Source organism: Salmo salar, chromosome ssa09 (assembly GCF_905237065.1).
Source record: "Salmo salar chromosome ssa09, Ssal_v3.1, whole genome shotgun sequence".
Classification (NCBI taxonomy): domain Eukaryota; kingdom Metazoa; phylum Chordata; class Actinopteri; order Salmoniformes; family Salmonidae; genus Salmo; species Salmo salar.
Genome location: NC_059450.1, coordinates 25002830 through 25018622, shown reverse-complemented (window position 1 = coordinate 25018622; position 15793 = coordinate 25002830). Strand labels below are relative to the sequence as shown.

At 41.4% G+C, this 15793-nt stretch overlaps 1 protein-coding gene across 9 annotated transcripts in view; it reads left to right on the top strand.

The window, feature by feature from the left end:
- The window catches only part of LOC106610960 (kinesin light chain 1), a 51314-nt gene extending 39728 nt beyond the window's left edge, over positions 1-11586 (top strand). For 3 of the 9 annotated variants that reach the window (XM_014210690.2, XM_014210694.2, XM_014210693.2), the window contains exons 14-16: positions 2915-3045; positions 4492-4558; positions 8695-11586. In XM_014210690.2, coding sequence (XP_014066165.2) covers positions 2915-3045; positions 4492-4558; positions 8695-8760 — 264 coding nt within the window. In that variant the 3' untranslated portion in view covers positions 8761-11586. Of the gene's footprint in view, positions 1-1731; positions 3890-4390; positions 4559-8694 lie in introns of those variants that run through there. The other 6 variants (XM_045723514.1, XM_014210695.2, XM_045723515.1 and 3 more) reach the window with 4 other exon arrangements.
- The last annotated feature ends 4207 nt before the right edge of the window (positions 11587-15793 follow it).

The window sequence follows — 15793 nt, the reverse complement described above, 5'->3', positions numbered from 1 at the left end:
CTGGGTCTGTCAGACACTCACACTATCCAGTCAGTATGTTAACCTGTGTGTTAAACCACACCTCTAATGTTGCCATGATGACTTATTCATGTTCTCATCACTACTGATGCATGTGGGCTCTGTACTGTACATCTTCAGAGTCCCTCTGACGCTTTCATCATGTGTGTGTTTGAGTGTGGGATGTCATTATTGTACTGTCTGTACTTACCTGCCAATTGGTGTCTGCTTAGGTGTGTGTGTGTGCATGCTCAAGCATCTACAGTATGTGTTTGTGTGACCTGTACAGCTGTTTCCTCTGTCAGAGGCATAATACATACTGGATGGACAGACGTATACATGTATGTTGATCGTGATACAGTACTCCTGCTGTCTTTTCCTCTGCATCCAGTGGCAGCTTGTTACCAGGTAGAGGTGGGGCAGCATCCGCCCTGGGCCTGTCCCATGGGCGGATGTGATTCTGAGTGTCTACTGTCTGCATCCCCTTGTCTGTGCATTCTGTGGTGGGCTAACTTGTCTCCTGTCTGAGTAAAACCTGTGCTATTGTGTGTGCAACTATGATATAACTGTGTGAAGACAGACTGTTCTCCAGACACAGTATCTCTCCTCTTTTCCATTTTTTCCGGTGATTTGATTTGCCTGTGGTTGAGCCTCAGGCCTTCTGAACTTGGCTGTGGAAAATGGCCGATGGCTTTGTACAGTGTTATAGAAACCAAACTGGGTTAGAATACACAAGCTGGATAGTGTTGGAGAATCTAAATGGTTTTTATTTGGGTTTATAGTCATGTTGGCCATTTTGTGGATATATATATATATATATATATATATTTTTTTAATATACTGAATTGAGTTGGCCAGTATGAGTTAACTGTTATATTCATTTGCTTTCAAAATGACATAACTACCAAATTGAGCAGTATACTGGCCAGCTCATACTGGTTAACTCATACTGGCCAGCTCATACTGGTTAACTCATACTGGTTAACTCATACTGGCCAGCTCATTTTTTTACATTTACATTTTAGTCATTTAGCAGACGCTCTTATCCAGAGCGACTTACAGTAGTGAATGCATACATTTCATACATTTTTTCTCTCCGTGCTGGTCCCCCGTGGGAATCGAACCCACAACCCTGGCGTTGCAAACACCATGCTCTACCAACTGAGCTACACGGGACTATACAGCTCATACTGGTTAACTCCGTGTTTATGTATTATGAGAGATGCTTTAACTGGCCATTAAGGCTCTGAGGTCAAAGACAGGGAACAGCCGTTAAAACCCCAGCTCCACGCTACCTTTACTTCAGTTGGATTCACTAAGCCTATATTTGAGGTGGTTGGATGTTTATGATCAGTTGATGTATTAAGGCTTCTTTAATTCATTCATCCATGATTTTTCACTCTTCCTTTTCCCTAGGTCTATTTTTTAAATTTGATTTTGTTGCTTTAAGCTTCCTTTCTCCTGTTATGCTCCTTAGTTGTTGCGACTGTTGAGTGTTGATGCCTTCTGCAGTAGTAAAGCACATCCACAACTCTACGTGGAGAAATGTCTCTGAGGGGGAAACCCTTTGGCTTACTGCTTCTGTCTGTCTGACTTCCTCTCGTTTCCTCTTACCAACTCCACATTTTTCTCTCCCCATCTCACTTTATTCTACCTTTTCATCTCTATTTTTCAATACCCTGTCTCTTTCATTCTGTCTACCTCTCTCTCTCTCCATCCCTGTCTGACTGGCAGGCATAACTCCAGATGCCTTGTTGTGGTTCTAAAAACTTGTCTTCTGCATGATGGACGCCTGCTCGCCTGCCACCCCTCCAGCTTTGCAGTTGTCCTCTCTTCAGACTCTGGTCCCCTGCTCTCCTCTGGGCTGTCTGTCTGGTTACTCTACAGGGACACATTGGGCCAAGCTGACCCCAGCTCTATCCAATGTCATTGGGACAGGGGTTCTGGGCTCTGTCCCAGAACCATTCCAAGCCACTCCTGCCATTACCTTATCTTACTCTTACTGTACTTAAATACTCTGTCTCCTCGCTCTCTCACTTGAGGAGTTTCTAACTATCTCTGTGTGGTGGTGTTGAGTGTTTAGCATTTACTAGTACTGACCGATGCATACCGGACTGCTCTTGCACGTAGTGATTTTAACTAACATAGTGGAAATACTATGTGCTGGTGGCATGATAATCATACTGTATGCTCCGTCAGTGCACCATGGTGGCAGCAGGATACTGTGGACTTTCTTTAGTGTTAGATCCCGTGCTCCATATGGTCCTATTGATGTCTAACTTGTGTTGTGATGTCATGATCACGAGGGGGCATCAGAAGACACAGCAGCTCCTGTATATTACTGTATATACGTAGACAAATGGGGAATGGGTGGGAGGGGTGGGACAAGCCTTGCTCTACAGTGCAGAATCTGGACACTTCTCTTCATGGCTCCTACTAATCTACTCTGTCGTGTCTGTTTGTGCATCAGATCTTACACTGTCTTTCTTAACTTCTAATAAAACTTAACTCTTTGCTCACCCAGATCTTTGCCTGTAGCCTCTTTGTTTGTTCCCTCTCGAAGATAAGGCAGGCAAAGCAACATGCCTGCCTTGGGACAAAAGTAGATTACTGAAGGAATTGAATTGCTGTGCTCTGTTTTTTGGAGGGCTTCTCTGATTTCTTTATAGCATCATTTCTGAATAGCACACTGAGGTCGACATTTTGTCTGAACAGAGAGTCTAATCAGATGCACATGACAAGCACACCCTCATATGCACAGTCCATCACATATGCAGACAGATGTCTATGGAAATAATTTGCTGAACCAGATCTGTGTGTGTGTGTATGTGTGTGCGCGCATAACTGCACTGTGTGTGTGTGTGTGTGTGTGTGTGTGTGGCGCGTGAGAGTGTAACCCTCTGGCCTCTCTCATCAGGACGGTTCTGGTTCTCTGAAGCGGAGCGGCTCCTTCAGTAAACTCCGTGCCTCTATTCGCCGCAGCAGCGAGAAACTGGTCCGCAAGCTGAAGGGCGGTGGCACACGGGAGAGCGAGCCCAAAAACCCTGGGTAACTATCCCCCTCACCTTTGAACCCTTGACCCCTAATGCACATATGGCCCCATGGGTGAGGCCCCTCCTCTCCACCTCGCTCCACTGGATTGGTGTGCTGCCACTAGATCTGCCTAGAAAAGACTGATCTCTACTCTGCTGTGGGTTAACTCTGTGTATCTCTGAGTCCTGTTTGGCACAAGTCATGAATCACTGGGGGTTGCACTAACTAACACATTCAAGCGGCTGATACTTGTGCACTTTCACTGGCATACACTATGAATGCCACATATTGTGACTGGTACTGACTCTAACTGGCACAATATCACTCTAGAAGCAGGGTAGTATTCCCGACTATGTTGCCTGTGTGGATATGTCCAGTATAGGAAGTGCTTCGAGCTGACTGGCAGAGAGTCGGGCAGAGTACTAGGACACAGCCTGTCAGCAGCGTCTCTATTTAATGTCCTTATAATTTGTATAAAAAGTCACATCTGTTGCTCTGCCTAGTTTATTCTGTTGTACACAGAGTACTCTCAATCAGCTGTGATGGACAATCTGGAGACTAAAGAGAATGGCTGAGCGCTTTAGATAACCACACTACTACTCATTGTCTGCTTTGAAATGCCTGCATTTCTGCCTATGAAATGCGTATTTTGTTCATTTTCTTGCCAAAATTGTCTAAATTTGAAGACGGTGCAAATATTAATGTTTATTTTCAATAGTTAGTTAGTGAATTTTTGTCATAACTTATTTTTTTCTGCATGGGCATCTTTTATTTTAATATTCTAATACATCTGTCTGTGCTGTGTTGTGCTTTTATTGACAAATAAACTTTTCCAAGCGAATGGCTACAGCATGCCTCATCTGTTTGCTGGAATTCTGTATTCTTTGATTCATTTTCCTCTTTTTGCTTCTAGTTCTTCGATGTTGAATTAACCCCATTATGATGACTTCTCTCTAATCCAGGAGACAGTAGAGAACTCTGTATTGATCAATACAAAACAATATTCTTCCTTTTGCAACAGGTACAAATTAATTTGGCTCAAAATTCTCCCTTTAAATCAATTGTTTTGTCACACATTAACTTTTGTTAAGTATGTCCTTCAACCCATATGTTATAGGGTAAAGAAAAGCCAAAAAATTGCATTTGACTGAACTACTGATTTGGATATTTTGTATCTCTGGTGTGAGAGGGGCACACTTAAAGTTTGCTGTGCTTTCCTGCACATTCGGCTTCAAAGATTCTACTTACAAATGTACAGGTGTGGTGCCCCCAATTTAACCAGGGTTAAAGAGTATGATTTTATGTATTTGTGTGGGGGCATTGTCTGGGGAAACTAACATGTGAGTGGGTCTCATTATAGTTATTAACCCACATACCATCTCCATTGGCCACATGTCCTTCTCACCCCTGACCCTCGACCCCTCACCGACATCTCCTTGCATGTCACTGTTCTGGATGCAGCATGAAGCGAGCCAGTTCACTAGGTGTTCTAAACGTGGTGGACAATGCTGCCGGAGACCTCTACCAAGTAAGGAGCCCAACTGTCTCTCTCTCCCCCTCTCTCCGTCTTTCACATCACCCAATCTTGCCCCATTGTTTTCTGGGTCTCCTCGTTCATCCTCCCCTTTGTTTGTTTATCTACCTCCCTCATTTTCTTACACTACTCTCTGAGACCTTACTTTATGAAATTCAAATTCCCAATGGTCCTCTTGGTTGTGATCTGTGATCAAACTGGACCTTGCCCCTCTTCACCTGGGCAGTCATCTCAGAAATTGGTCACTAATGAAATGGCGTACATGTGTGTGTGGTAACATCAGTGGTTCACAGACTAACATGTTTTTCATGGTGTTCTCTCTAATTTATAACCCCTTAGTCACAACTCGCAATAATGAATGATGTGCAAGGTAGATGTGGGAAATAACACCTTTTGACAGTTGATTTCTGTGGCTGTATGATGAGTGAGGAAATTAGATCAAAGATGAACCAGGGATAATAGTTTGCAACTAGATCAACAGCAACCTTTTTAAAGTTTTACTCCTGTTATTAACTGACTTGTATCAATTGTTCAGAAAGATTAATCTGAATGGATTGATTTGAGAATCTGCATCACTGGACCTTTCTACATGGTGATATACTGGTTCTGCCAACCCACCATACGATAAGGGTGTGACTCCAGAATACAGTGCCGGTCTGTGCACCACTCATCACTGTCACTGAGCTCCAGATTTTGACATTGGCGTCACATCTCATATTATATACCACATTCCCCAAATACTCAATAGCAATACTCAACAGTGCCTTCAGAAAGTATTCACACCCCTTGACTTTTTCCACATTAAGTATTACAGCCTGAATTTAAAATGGATTAAATTAAGATTTTTGGTCACTGGCCTAAATATAATACCCCCTAATGTCAAAGTGGAATTATGTTTATTTTTTATTTTGACTAATTCATTAAATATTAAAAGCTGAAATGTCTTGAGTCAATAAGTATTCAACCCCTTTGTTATGGTAAACTGAAATATGTTCAGGAGTTAAAATGTGCTTAACAAGTTGCATGGACTCACTCTGTGTGCAATAATAGTGTTAACATGATTTTTAATGACTACCTCATCTCCACCCCACACATACAATGATCTGTAAGGCCCCTCAGTCGAGCAGTGAATTTCAAAAACCGATTCAACCATAAAGACCAGGGAGGTTTTCCAATGCCTCGCAAAGAAGGCCACCTATTGGTAGATTGGTAAAAATACAATAAAAACAGATGCTGAATATCACTTTCAGCATGGTGAAGTTATTAATTACACTTTTGGTTGTGTGTCAATACACCAGTTACTGCAAAGATACAGGCGTCCTTCCTAACACGGTTGCCGGAGAGGAAGGAAACCGCTCAGGGATTTCACCATGAGGCCAATGGTGACTTTAAAACAGTTGGAGTTTAATGGCTATAATAAGAAAAAACTGAAGATGGATCAACATTATAGTTACTCCTCAATACTAACCTAAATGACAGAGTGAAAAGGAAGCCTGTACATCAAAGTATTCCAAAACATGCATCCTGTTTGCAACAAGGCACTAAAATAATACTACAAAAACTTTAGCAAAGCAATTAACTTTTTGTCCTGAATACAGTGTTATGTTTTGGGCAAATCCAATACATCACATTACTGAGTTACCACGCTCCATATTTTTAAGCATATTGGTGGCTGCATCATGTTATGGATAGGCTTGTAATCGTTAAGGACTGGGCAGTTTTTCAGGATAAAAAAGAAATGGAATGGAGCTAAGCACAGGCAAAATCCTAGAGGAAAACCTGGTTCAGTCTGCTTTCCACCAGACACTGGGAGATGAATTCGCCTTTCAGCAGGACAATAATCTAAAACACAAGGCCAAATCTACACTGAGGTTTCTTACGAAGAAGACTGTAAATGTTCCTGAGTGGCCGAGTTACAGTTTTACTTAAATCTGCTTAAATCTATGGCAACACTTGAAAATGGTTGTCTAGCAATGATCCACAACCAATTTGACAGAGGTTGAAGAATTTTTAAAAGAATAATGTGCAAATATTGTATAATCTAGGTGTGCAAAGCTCTTAGACTTACCCAGAAAGACTCGGCTGTAATCGCTACCAAAGGTGATTCTAACATGTATTGGCTCAGGGGTGTGAATACTTGTGTATATGAGAGATTTATGTATTTAATTTCCAATAAATTTGCAAATATTCTAAAAACATGTTTTTACTTTGCCATCATGGGGTATTGTATGTAGATGGTTGAGGAAAAAAACAAATTTAATCGGTTTTGAATTCTGGCTGTAACACCTCAATGTCAAGGGGTATAAATACTTTTTCAAGGCACTGAATCAATATACACTGCTAAAAAAATAAAGGGAACACTTAAACAACACAATGTAACTCCAAGTCAATCACACTTCTGTGAAATCAAACTGTCCACTTAGGAAGCAACACTGATTGACAATAAATTTCACATGCTGTTGTGCAAATGGAATAGACAACAGGTGGAAATTATAGGCAATTAGCAAGACATCCCCAATAAAGGAGTGGTTCTGCAGGTGGGGACCACAGACCACTTCTCAGTTCCTATGCTTCCTGGCTGATGTTTTGGTCACTTTTGAATGCTGGCGGTGCTTTCACTCTAGTGGTAGCATGAGACAGAGTCTACAACCCACACAAGTGGCTCAGGTAGTGCAGCTCATCCAGGATGGCACATCAATGCGAGCTGTGGCAAGAAGGTTTGCTGTGTCTGTCAGCGTAGTGTCCAGAGCATGGAGGCGCTACCAGGAGACAGGCCAGTACATCAGGAGACGTGGAGGAGGCCGTAGGAGGGCAACAACCCAGCAGCAGGACCGCTACCTCCGCCTTTGTGCAAGGAGGAGCAGGAGGAGCACTGCCAGAGCCCTGCAAAATGACCTCCAGCAGGCCACAAATGTGCATGTGTCTGCTCAAACGGTCAGAAACAGACTACATGAGGGTGGTATGAGTGCCCGACGTCCACAGGTGAGGGTTGTGCTTACAGCCCAACACCGTGCAGGACGTTTGGCATTTGCCAGAGAACACCAAGATTGGCAAATTTCGCCACTGGCGCCCTGTGCTCTTCACAGGTTCACACTGAGCACATGTGACAGACGTGACAGAGTCTGGAGACGCCGTGGAGAACGTTCTGCTGCCTGCAACATCCTCCAGCATGACTGGTTTGGCGGTGGGTCAGTCATGGTGTGGGGTGGCATTTCTTTGGGGGGCCGCACAACCCTCCATGTGCTCGCCAGAGGTAGCCTGACTGCCATTAGGTACCGAGATGAGATCCTCAGACCCCTTGTGAGACCATATGCTGGTGCGGTTGGCCCTGGGTTCCTCCTAATGCAAGACAATGCTAGACCTCATGTGGCTGGAGTGTGTCAGCAGTTCCTGCAAGAGGAAGGCATTGATGCTATGGACTGGCCCACCCGTTCCCCAGACCTGAATCCAATTGAGCACATCTGGGACATCATGTCTCGCTCCATCCACCAACGCCACGTTGCACCACAGACTGTCCAGGAGTTGGGGATGCTTTAGTCCAGGTCTGGGAGGAGATCCCTCAGGAGACCATCCACCACCTCATCAGGAGCATGCCCAGGCGTTGTAGGGAGGTCATACAGGCACGTGGAGGCCACACACACTACTGAGCCTCATTTGGACTTGTTTTAAGGACATTACATCAAAGTTGGATCAGCCTGTAGTGAGGTTTTCCACTTTAATTTTGAGTGTGACTCCAAATCTAGACCTCCATGGGTTGATAAATTGGATTTCCATTGATTATTTTTGTGTGATTTTGTTGTCAGCACATTCAACTATGTAAAGAAAAAGTATTTAATAAGATTATTTCCATTCATTCAGAGCTAGGATGTGTTATTTTAGTGTTCCTTTTATTTTTTTGAGCAGTATATATTGAATCTGTTCCTAGGTTGTCATTGAAAATAAGAATTTGTTCTTAACTGACTTGTCTAGTTAAATAAAAGGTAAATATTCCATATTCAAGAAAAACAGACATTTTCTTCATGGAAATGTGAAGGATGTTTTATCTGTGATGTTGGACCCTCTACATTAATAGGTTTTTTGGTATTTCTTCATCCTATTCTGAACCCTATTCCCTCTGTTGCCTTCTCTAGGAGCAAAATAATCATCTGACAAAGAGTCGTGACCTGAGTGCCAGCCACAATGACCTGGCACATTGAAGGTTAGAACTGAGTGGAGAGACAAAGAGGTCATGGGATCAGTCTCCTGAACTCCTCCCCACCCCCCCACCCCCAACCTTCAGATCCTGCCTCCGCCTATGAGCTGTCCCTCTCCAATATAATCATGCACAAAGCTGACTAACTGTTACACCCCCCCCCCCAGGTTAAACCAAACAAACCCTTCCTAAACCATACACAACCGTCCATCTGCTCGCTACAGCACGTAGGTTTAACAATCTCATTGTACTTTGATCTAGTCGCTGGTTTTCTTAGAGGGTGTTTTTATTGAAATGTTTTCTCTTAATATCAAAATATATTTTGCAACATGAGATTAGTTATAATGAAGGACAGGTGTATAATGCTAAGTCAAGTGTGAGTGGATGTAAGTGTGCACCTATATTTTTGTGATTGAGTGCTCATGAGAGAGAACATTCATTTTTATTTTCTGTGTGGTTGCTTTTTCCTACCTTTCCTCCACAGATCTAAAGAATAACTTAGATCATTTGGTTATCACTTTAATGGAATAGGTGAGCAGTTCAGGAGGTCGCAATAGAGAATCTCATTCCCCCTTTACGTCCAAATTGATGTCCTGTGTATTTTTATGAAGTTTAATGTTTACATTTGGCTTGTGTAAATTGTTTTATTGTATTTCCTACGCTGCTCTGGGGGAATCTTTTGTTTCTTGGCATCAGAGTTCTTGAAACTGATAGTTCTGCCTCTTTTTATAGTGATATTACTTATTTGAATTGAAGAAACTGCTCCATGTATATGACGTTATGAGGCAGGAGCGTTGTGTTGGCACATGAAGTATATCTTGTCGATTTCTCAGGATGGTCACAGAACAGAAGATCGCTAGCCAGGCTAGTTTTGATATTATACACTGACTGCACAAGATATTTAACACCAACCTGTTACGGTCAAATGCAATTTCCAGTAATAGGTGAATAACATTGTTACAATCTAGAGTAGAAACATTGTTAACTATTTGTACCAGTCTGTTTCTGGATGTTGAATGATGAATTAAGAGTAAGACTGTGTATAAAGAGTGAAATTAATCTTAAAGGACTTGTACTTTATGAATATCCAACCAAAAAGTGAACATCATTTTTAATAGATCTATTGCAGGTCTGTCACCACCACATTTGCATCGTTTTACTTTGTTCTCAAAACTTTCAAATTAGTGGTTTTTCGTTTGTGGAGCATGCTTTATTTTTGGTTCACAGACATCTCTCTACTGACCCCTGACATGGGTTTGGATTGCTTGTTTGGTGGACTGTGTAATGTGGGCTGTTGATGGGGATGTGTGATAGCGTTCTCTTACATTTGACTTTAGAAAGCATAGAACCAGGGTCGCCCCCAGTCCCTCACCAGGAACAGCACTAGTTAGGGTTAAAGGGAAAACACCGGTTAGACTGTCCAAGGAAGAGGACTTATTTTAATGATGAACAAGCTAGCTATCATGAGCAGAGTGAACCATAGAGTAGTGAGTAATTTGCTTAGTAAATACCAGATATTGTTTGAGCATTTCAAGCAGAGGTTTGTGGTATTGTTAACTGTATACTGCAGTTTGTAAAAAAAATCAAAAATATTTAGTAGCTCATACAGTAACGGGCATAGGCTTTTCTATGCAGAATGCAGTTGGTAATTCGAAAAACGTAACTTTTACTTGTGTAACACACAACAAAGCTTGTGATTAACTTGTGCAAGCTTTTAGCCTTACCTTGTTATGTATATATTAGATCATACTCTTATAACATTGTGGTAACATTGCGCTTGTCAGGATAGAATATACAAATGCAAGGAACTTTGATATAAGCACAAACCTGTAAGCTAAGTATGTGTTGGATGCTCCCATTTGACTGTTGATCAGTTTGTCTGTCAATCATCAACCTGCTTTATTTGTGTTTTCTCCATTCTGTGTTTGCTCAGAGTTACTGGTAAGGTACTACAGTGCCCAGCTGATTAGAAAGGCACATCAATTCATAGGGCTAGACATTGAATTATTGAGGACAAAATGTATGCTTTTATATCAGAAGCATTAATTCAAGTATACTGTGTTGAGAGAGAATAGGACCCTATTTCTGAAAGGTAATCACCCCCTGCCCCTGTGTTTATGACCAGATGTTTACAAACTTAAATGATCATGAAATCCCTCAAATGCCTGGCCAGTTATTCTTTGTTCTTCAATGTATTGAAGTATTTTGCTTTACAGGTAAAAAAGTAATGATAAAGTGAATGTATGAATCCTATTCTTAAACTCAAAGACCGTTGTGGTTAATTATTTGAAATTAGTAATCCTATGAGCAGTAGTCACTGTTGAGGTGATGCACATCTTCCTATGGAGAAGGGCAACAAGCCCTGAACTAATGGTCGAATTCATTTTGCATGGCCAGGTGCCCCCGGTTGCTCCTTTTAGACCATTCCATTGGTTCTTAAGGGAACTCTCAACCCACCTGGTGCAACAGGCCATGCAAAACGAACTCCACCAGTGAAACACTGCTGGGAAATCTTCATGATGACATCACCATATTGTTAGTGGCTCTTAACAGTCAATGCACCAGCCTCTCTACTGTCCATCTGTTCCTTTGTTTTTGAAAGTGCAATTTTTGTTTGTTTGGGGTTGGCCTGGAGTGTGTATGTGTGGGGATGTCCTGGGCTGCTCTGGTGATAGGATCAACAATTGGTAACTGCCCAAACTCCCAGCCTCTCTCTCCTTTAGGCTGCCTTCTGTGCTGGCTGGATCAGCCCATAAACTGTGGTGAAGTGCTTGCCCTTCAAAAATATATTGTATGGTATAAATTGTATGAATAAAATAATACAAATGTTTTTCTTAGTCCCTCTATAATTTTGGGGTCTGATAAAGGAGCATTGGATCATGGAGCAGAGCACGACAGGGGAGATAGACATACAGGATAATGATCATTCTCTCAGCGCCCCCTACTGGATTTTATTAAGTAGACTATACATACTGTATCTGTAATCCATCATTTATTAAACTTTCAAAAACTGATCTTGTTTAGTGAATCTAAAATCTTTAATGAGTTTTTAAAGATACAAGGTTAGAAATCATATAGGTGGAGCAATTATTGTTTGTTTGTTGCTATGTCATATCAAAAATAATCTGTAGTGTTATCCATTGCAAATAAATGTTATTAGACCTACTTTTTCCTAAATGTAAGCAGGTTTCCATCCAACCTTTTTATGCGAGTACATGTCGGATAAAAAATGTAATGACAGGCCGAATGGAAACAAATGTTTAGATAAACGTTAAAAATGTCGACAAAACAAAATACGCTAGATAGACAATGTGGATCTTTTTTTGTGTCGGTATAATGAATTATGCGGGAAATATCGGTGGAAACGCGTTTATGCGCAAATATTGATATAATAACCATATCGAAGTAAACGTGGAGTCACGCGATGACATGTTGTGTGGTTCTCCCACTACTACTCGCCGGGAAAACATGCAGTTATTAGGCTACAGATGAAATAAATGATGATGAATTTAACAGGAGATCGCGCTCTTGGTTAGAGCGCACGTGCGAATACCAGAGTGGGCGCACGTGCGAATACCAGATTGGGCACGTGCTATATGGTGAGAGAACCATCAGCTGAGTTGAAAATGGGATGGAAACCCATTTAACGAGTATTTTTGTTATTCGGTACATGAGAATTTAACATCAAAATGTATGTTTATGTGCACTATGTCATTACTCACAGCCGTTTAATTGCAACAATGTAATGTGATGTAAACATCTCTGGTGGGGAAATGCGCATATCGTTTTTATTCTGATTTTTTAATATTCGCAATTTCGCATGAAAATCTGTTGCTAATTAGATGGAAACCTAAACTGTGTTCGAATACTCATACTAACCGCACTATTTGACGTAAATTGAGTATATAGTTTGCTTATTGGTCATAGTATGGATATAGTTATTATGCCAAAGATTCTAACATCTTTGTTGTTGGTAGAGTATTTAATTGTCTTAAAATATAGTTCAATTTATTTTTGTAAGGTAAGAAAATATGGTGTTTTGTTTGTAAATGTACATTTTTGAATATGAAATTTGGCCAAAAGAATGAAATTAATTTCATAATATTGTTTCAACTTATTTCTATCGTAGGTAAAGAATCCAAGCAGTACATCTCTCCACAATAGTGTAAAACCTTCATGAACGTGTTCAATTATAATTCTACTGATGTCTTGCCACAGATTCCTTACATGAATACAATGACAAAAAAGATGCAACACTGTTTCTGGGTGGTCATTACAAAAGGTACAATTTGAATTTATGTTTTTCTTAAAGTTCTTCATATAGTGGTTGGCAGGATAATATTTATGAATCATTTAAAAAGACATTTCCTTAATTTTGTTAATAAGTAGGTATGTGTGTGGCAACATCCCAACTTTTTTCCAACAGATATTATCAATAAAACCGTTCCAGTAAGGCATGACATAAGGTATAGATAGATACAACATCCTGCTGAAACAAGGCTCTATAGCTCTATTGTTGTTGAATGGACCAAAAGAAAAACCAATCTTTCCTAATGATGAGTCAACAGGATTAATAGTAGGTATTTTCTGAGGGTCAGGTCTTGACACGTTCCTGAAAAATAAAGCAACACCTGGGGGAATGGTATCTAAAACAATTGCAAAATCTTTAGGTGTAAAGTGATAAGAATTCCTTATAATAAGTAAAAGAAGTTGGCTTACCAATAGGATATTATTTCGGAACCAATATATTTTTAAAAAAGTGTCTAGATTATTCCATATATAATATCTGTGTGGAGAAAAAAATATGCTTATAATTGAAGGACCATGACAAGAAAACCTGCCGATTAAAAGCCAAAATATTAGGTATAAAAGTGGAGACTTTTTCCGTGCTTTTAGGGCTGATAATGCGATTATTTCGGGAAATGGGCGTGGCTTCACAGCTTTTTCAGATTTGAAGAAACTGGCGGAAAATATGCAGCCGAAGTCCAACGAAAGCGGATACAAATTCATTGCTTGAACTATTTATGACAAATGTTAAGCAATGTAATCATGACTTTTGAAATAAGTTACCTTACATGTTATGTTGGCTGACAATTTGTTAGCGACGTTATCCTTACGAACCACATACCTTATTACAGAAGTATGTACCGGTATTTACTAGCTAACGTTACCTGGCTACTAATACATCAAACTTGCCAGTATATTAACTATATGCTTACTAACTATTCAACGTTTATTGACTTTATTATTCCCGTCATTCTTAGCTAAGTGCCTTCTGCGTTGTCAATGGGCTTTCGTTAATTCGCTCTGGCTATCTACTCCGATTTCAGATCACTCTCGTCTGAATGTACCAGAGCGCAGAATAACTGATGAATTTACAAATGTTCAACACCTGTTGAATATGGCCAGTGTCAGTAAACCTCGGCAAAATGCGTAATTAAGTTGTTGCCAGTAGTAGTTACAGTTACAAACACTCTGGATAACATGAAAACTGCCTAACCAGCTCTGCTAGGGCGAGTAAAATATTCAGAGTGAGGTGTTCTCATTTGTGTCTTCTGGAAGTAGCTAGCCAGTTAGCTTGGGTGTGTGACTGGTTTTAAGGTCAGAACGCTTGAATCAACCCTACTCCTTGGCCAGAGTGTCCAGCGTGCGCTCTGAATCTGACAACATTTTGAATTTACGAACGCCCAGAGTGCACTCTGGCACTCCAGATTGAATTGAAGAACACACCCAAAGTCGTAAAATGTCTAGCTAGTAATTTCTTATGCTAACAATCTAGCAAGAGGTTGCATATAAACAGCATCAACTTCCGGTAGACAGGTGAAGCTCTCAACAGCCGGGCTAGACAATCTGGACCCTCTCTTTCTAAAATTATCTTCCGAAATTGTTGCAACCCCTATTACTAGCCTGTTCAACCTCTCTTTCCTATTGTCTGAGATTCCCAAAGATTGGAAAGCTGCCGCGGTCATCCCCCTCTTCAAAGGGGGAGACACTCTAGACCCAAACTGCTACAGACCTATATCGATCCTACCCTGCCTTTCGACGGTCTTCGAAAGCCAAGTTAACAAACAGATTACCGACCATTTCGAATCCCACCGTACCGTCTCCGCTATGCAATCTGGTTTCAGAGCTGGTCATGGGTGCACCTCAGCCACGCTCAAGGTCCTAAACGATATCATAACTGCCATCGATAAGAGACATTACTGTGCAGCCGTATTCATCGACCTGGCCAAGGCTTTCGACTCTGTCAATCACCACATTCCTATCAGCAGACTCAACAGCCTTGGTTTCTCAAATGACTGCCTCGCCTGGTTCACCAACTACTTCTCTGACAGAGTTCAGTGTGTCCAATCCGAGGGACTGTTGTCCGGACCTCTGGCAGTCTCTATGGGGTGCCACAGGGTTCAATTCTCAGGCCGACTCTCTTCTCTGTAAACATCAATGATGTCGCTCTTGCTGCTGGTGATTCTCTGATCCACCTCTACGCAGATGACACCATTCTGTATACTTCTGGTCCCTCTTTGGACACTGTGATAACTAACCTCCAGACGAGCTTCAATGCCATACAACTCTCCTTCCGTGGCCTCCAACTGCTCTTAAATGCAAGTAAAACTAAATGCATGCTCTTCAACCGATCGCTGCCCACACCTGCCCACCCGCCCAGCATCACTACTCTGGATGGTTCTGACTTAGAATATGTGGACAACTACAAATACCTAGGTGTCTGGTTAGACTGTAAACTCTCCTTCCAGACTCACATTAAGCATCTCCAACCCAAAATTAAATCTAGAATCGGCTTCCTATCTCGCAACAAAGCATCCTTTACTCATGCTGCCAAACATACCCTCGTAAAACTGACCATCCTACCGATCCTCGACTTCGGCGATGTCATTTACAAAATAGCCCCCCAACACTCTACTCAACAAATTGGATGCAGTCTATCACAGTGCCATCCGTTTTGTCACCAAAGCTCCATATACTACCCACCACTACGACCTGTACGCTCTCGTTGGCTGGCCCTCGCTTCACACTCGTCG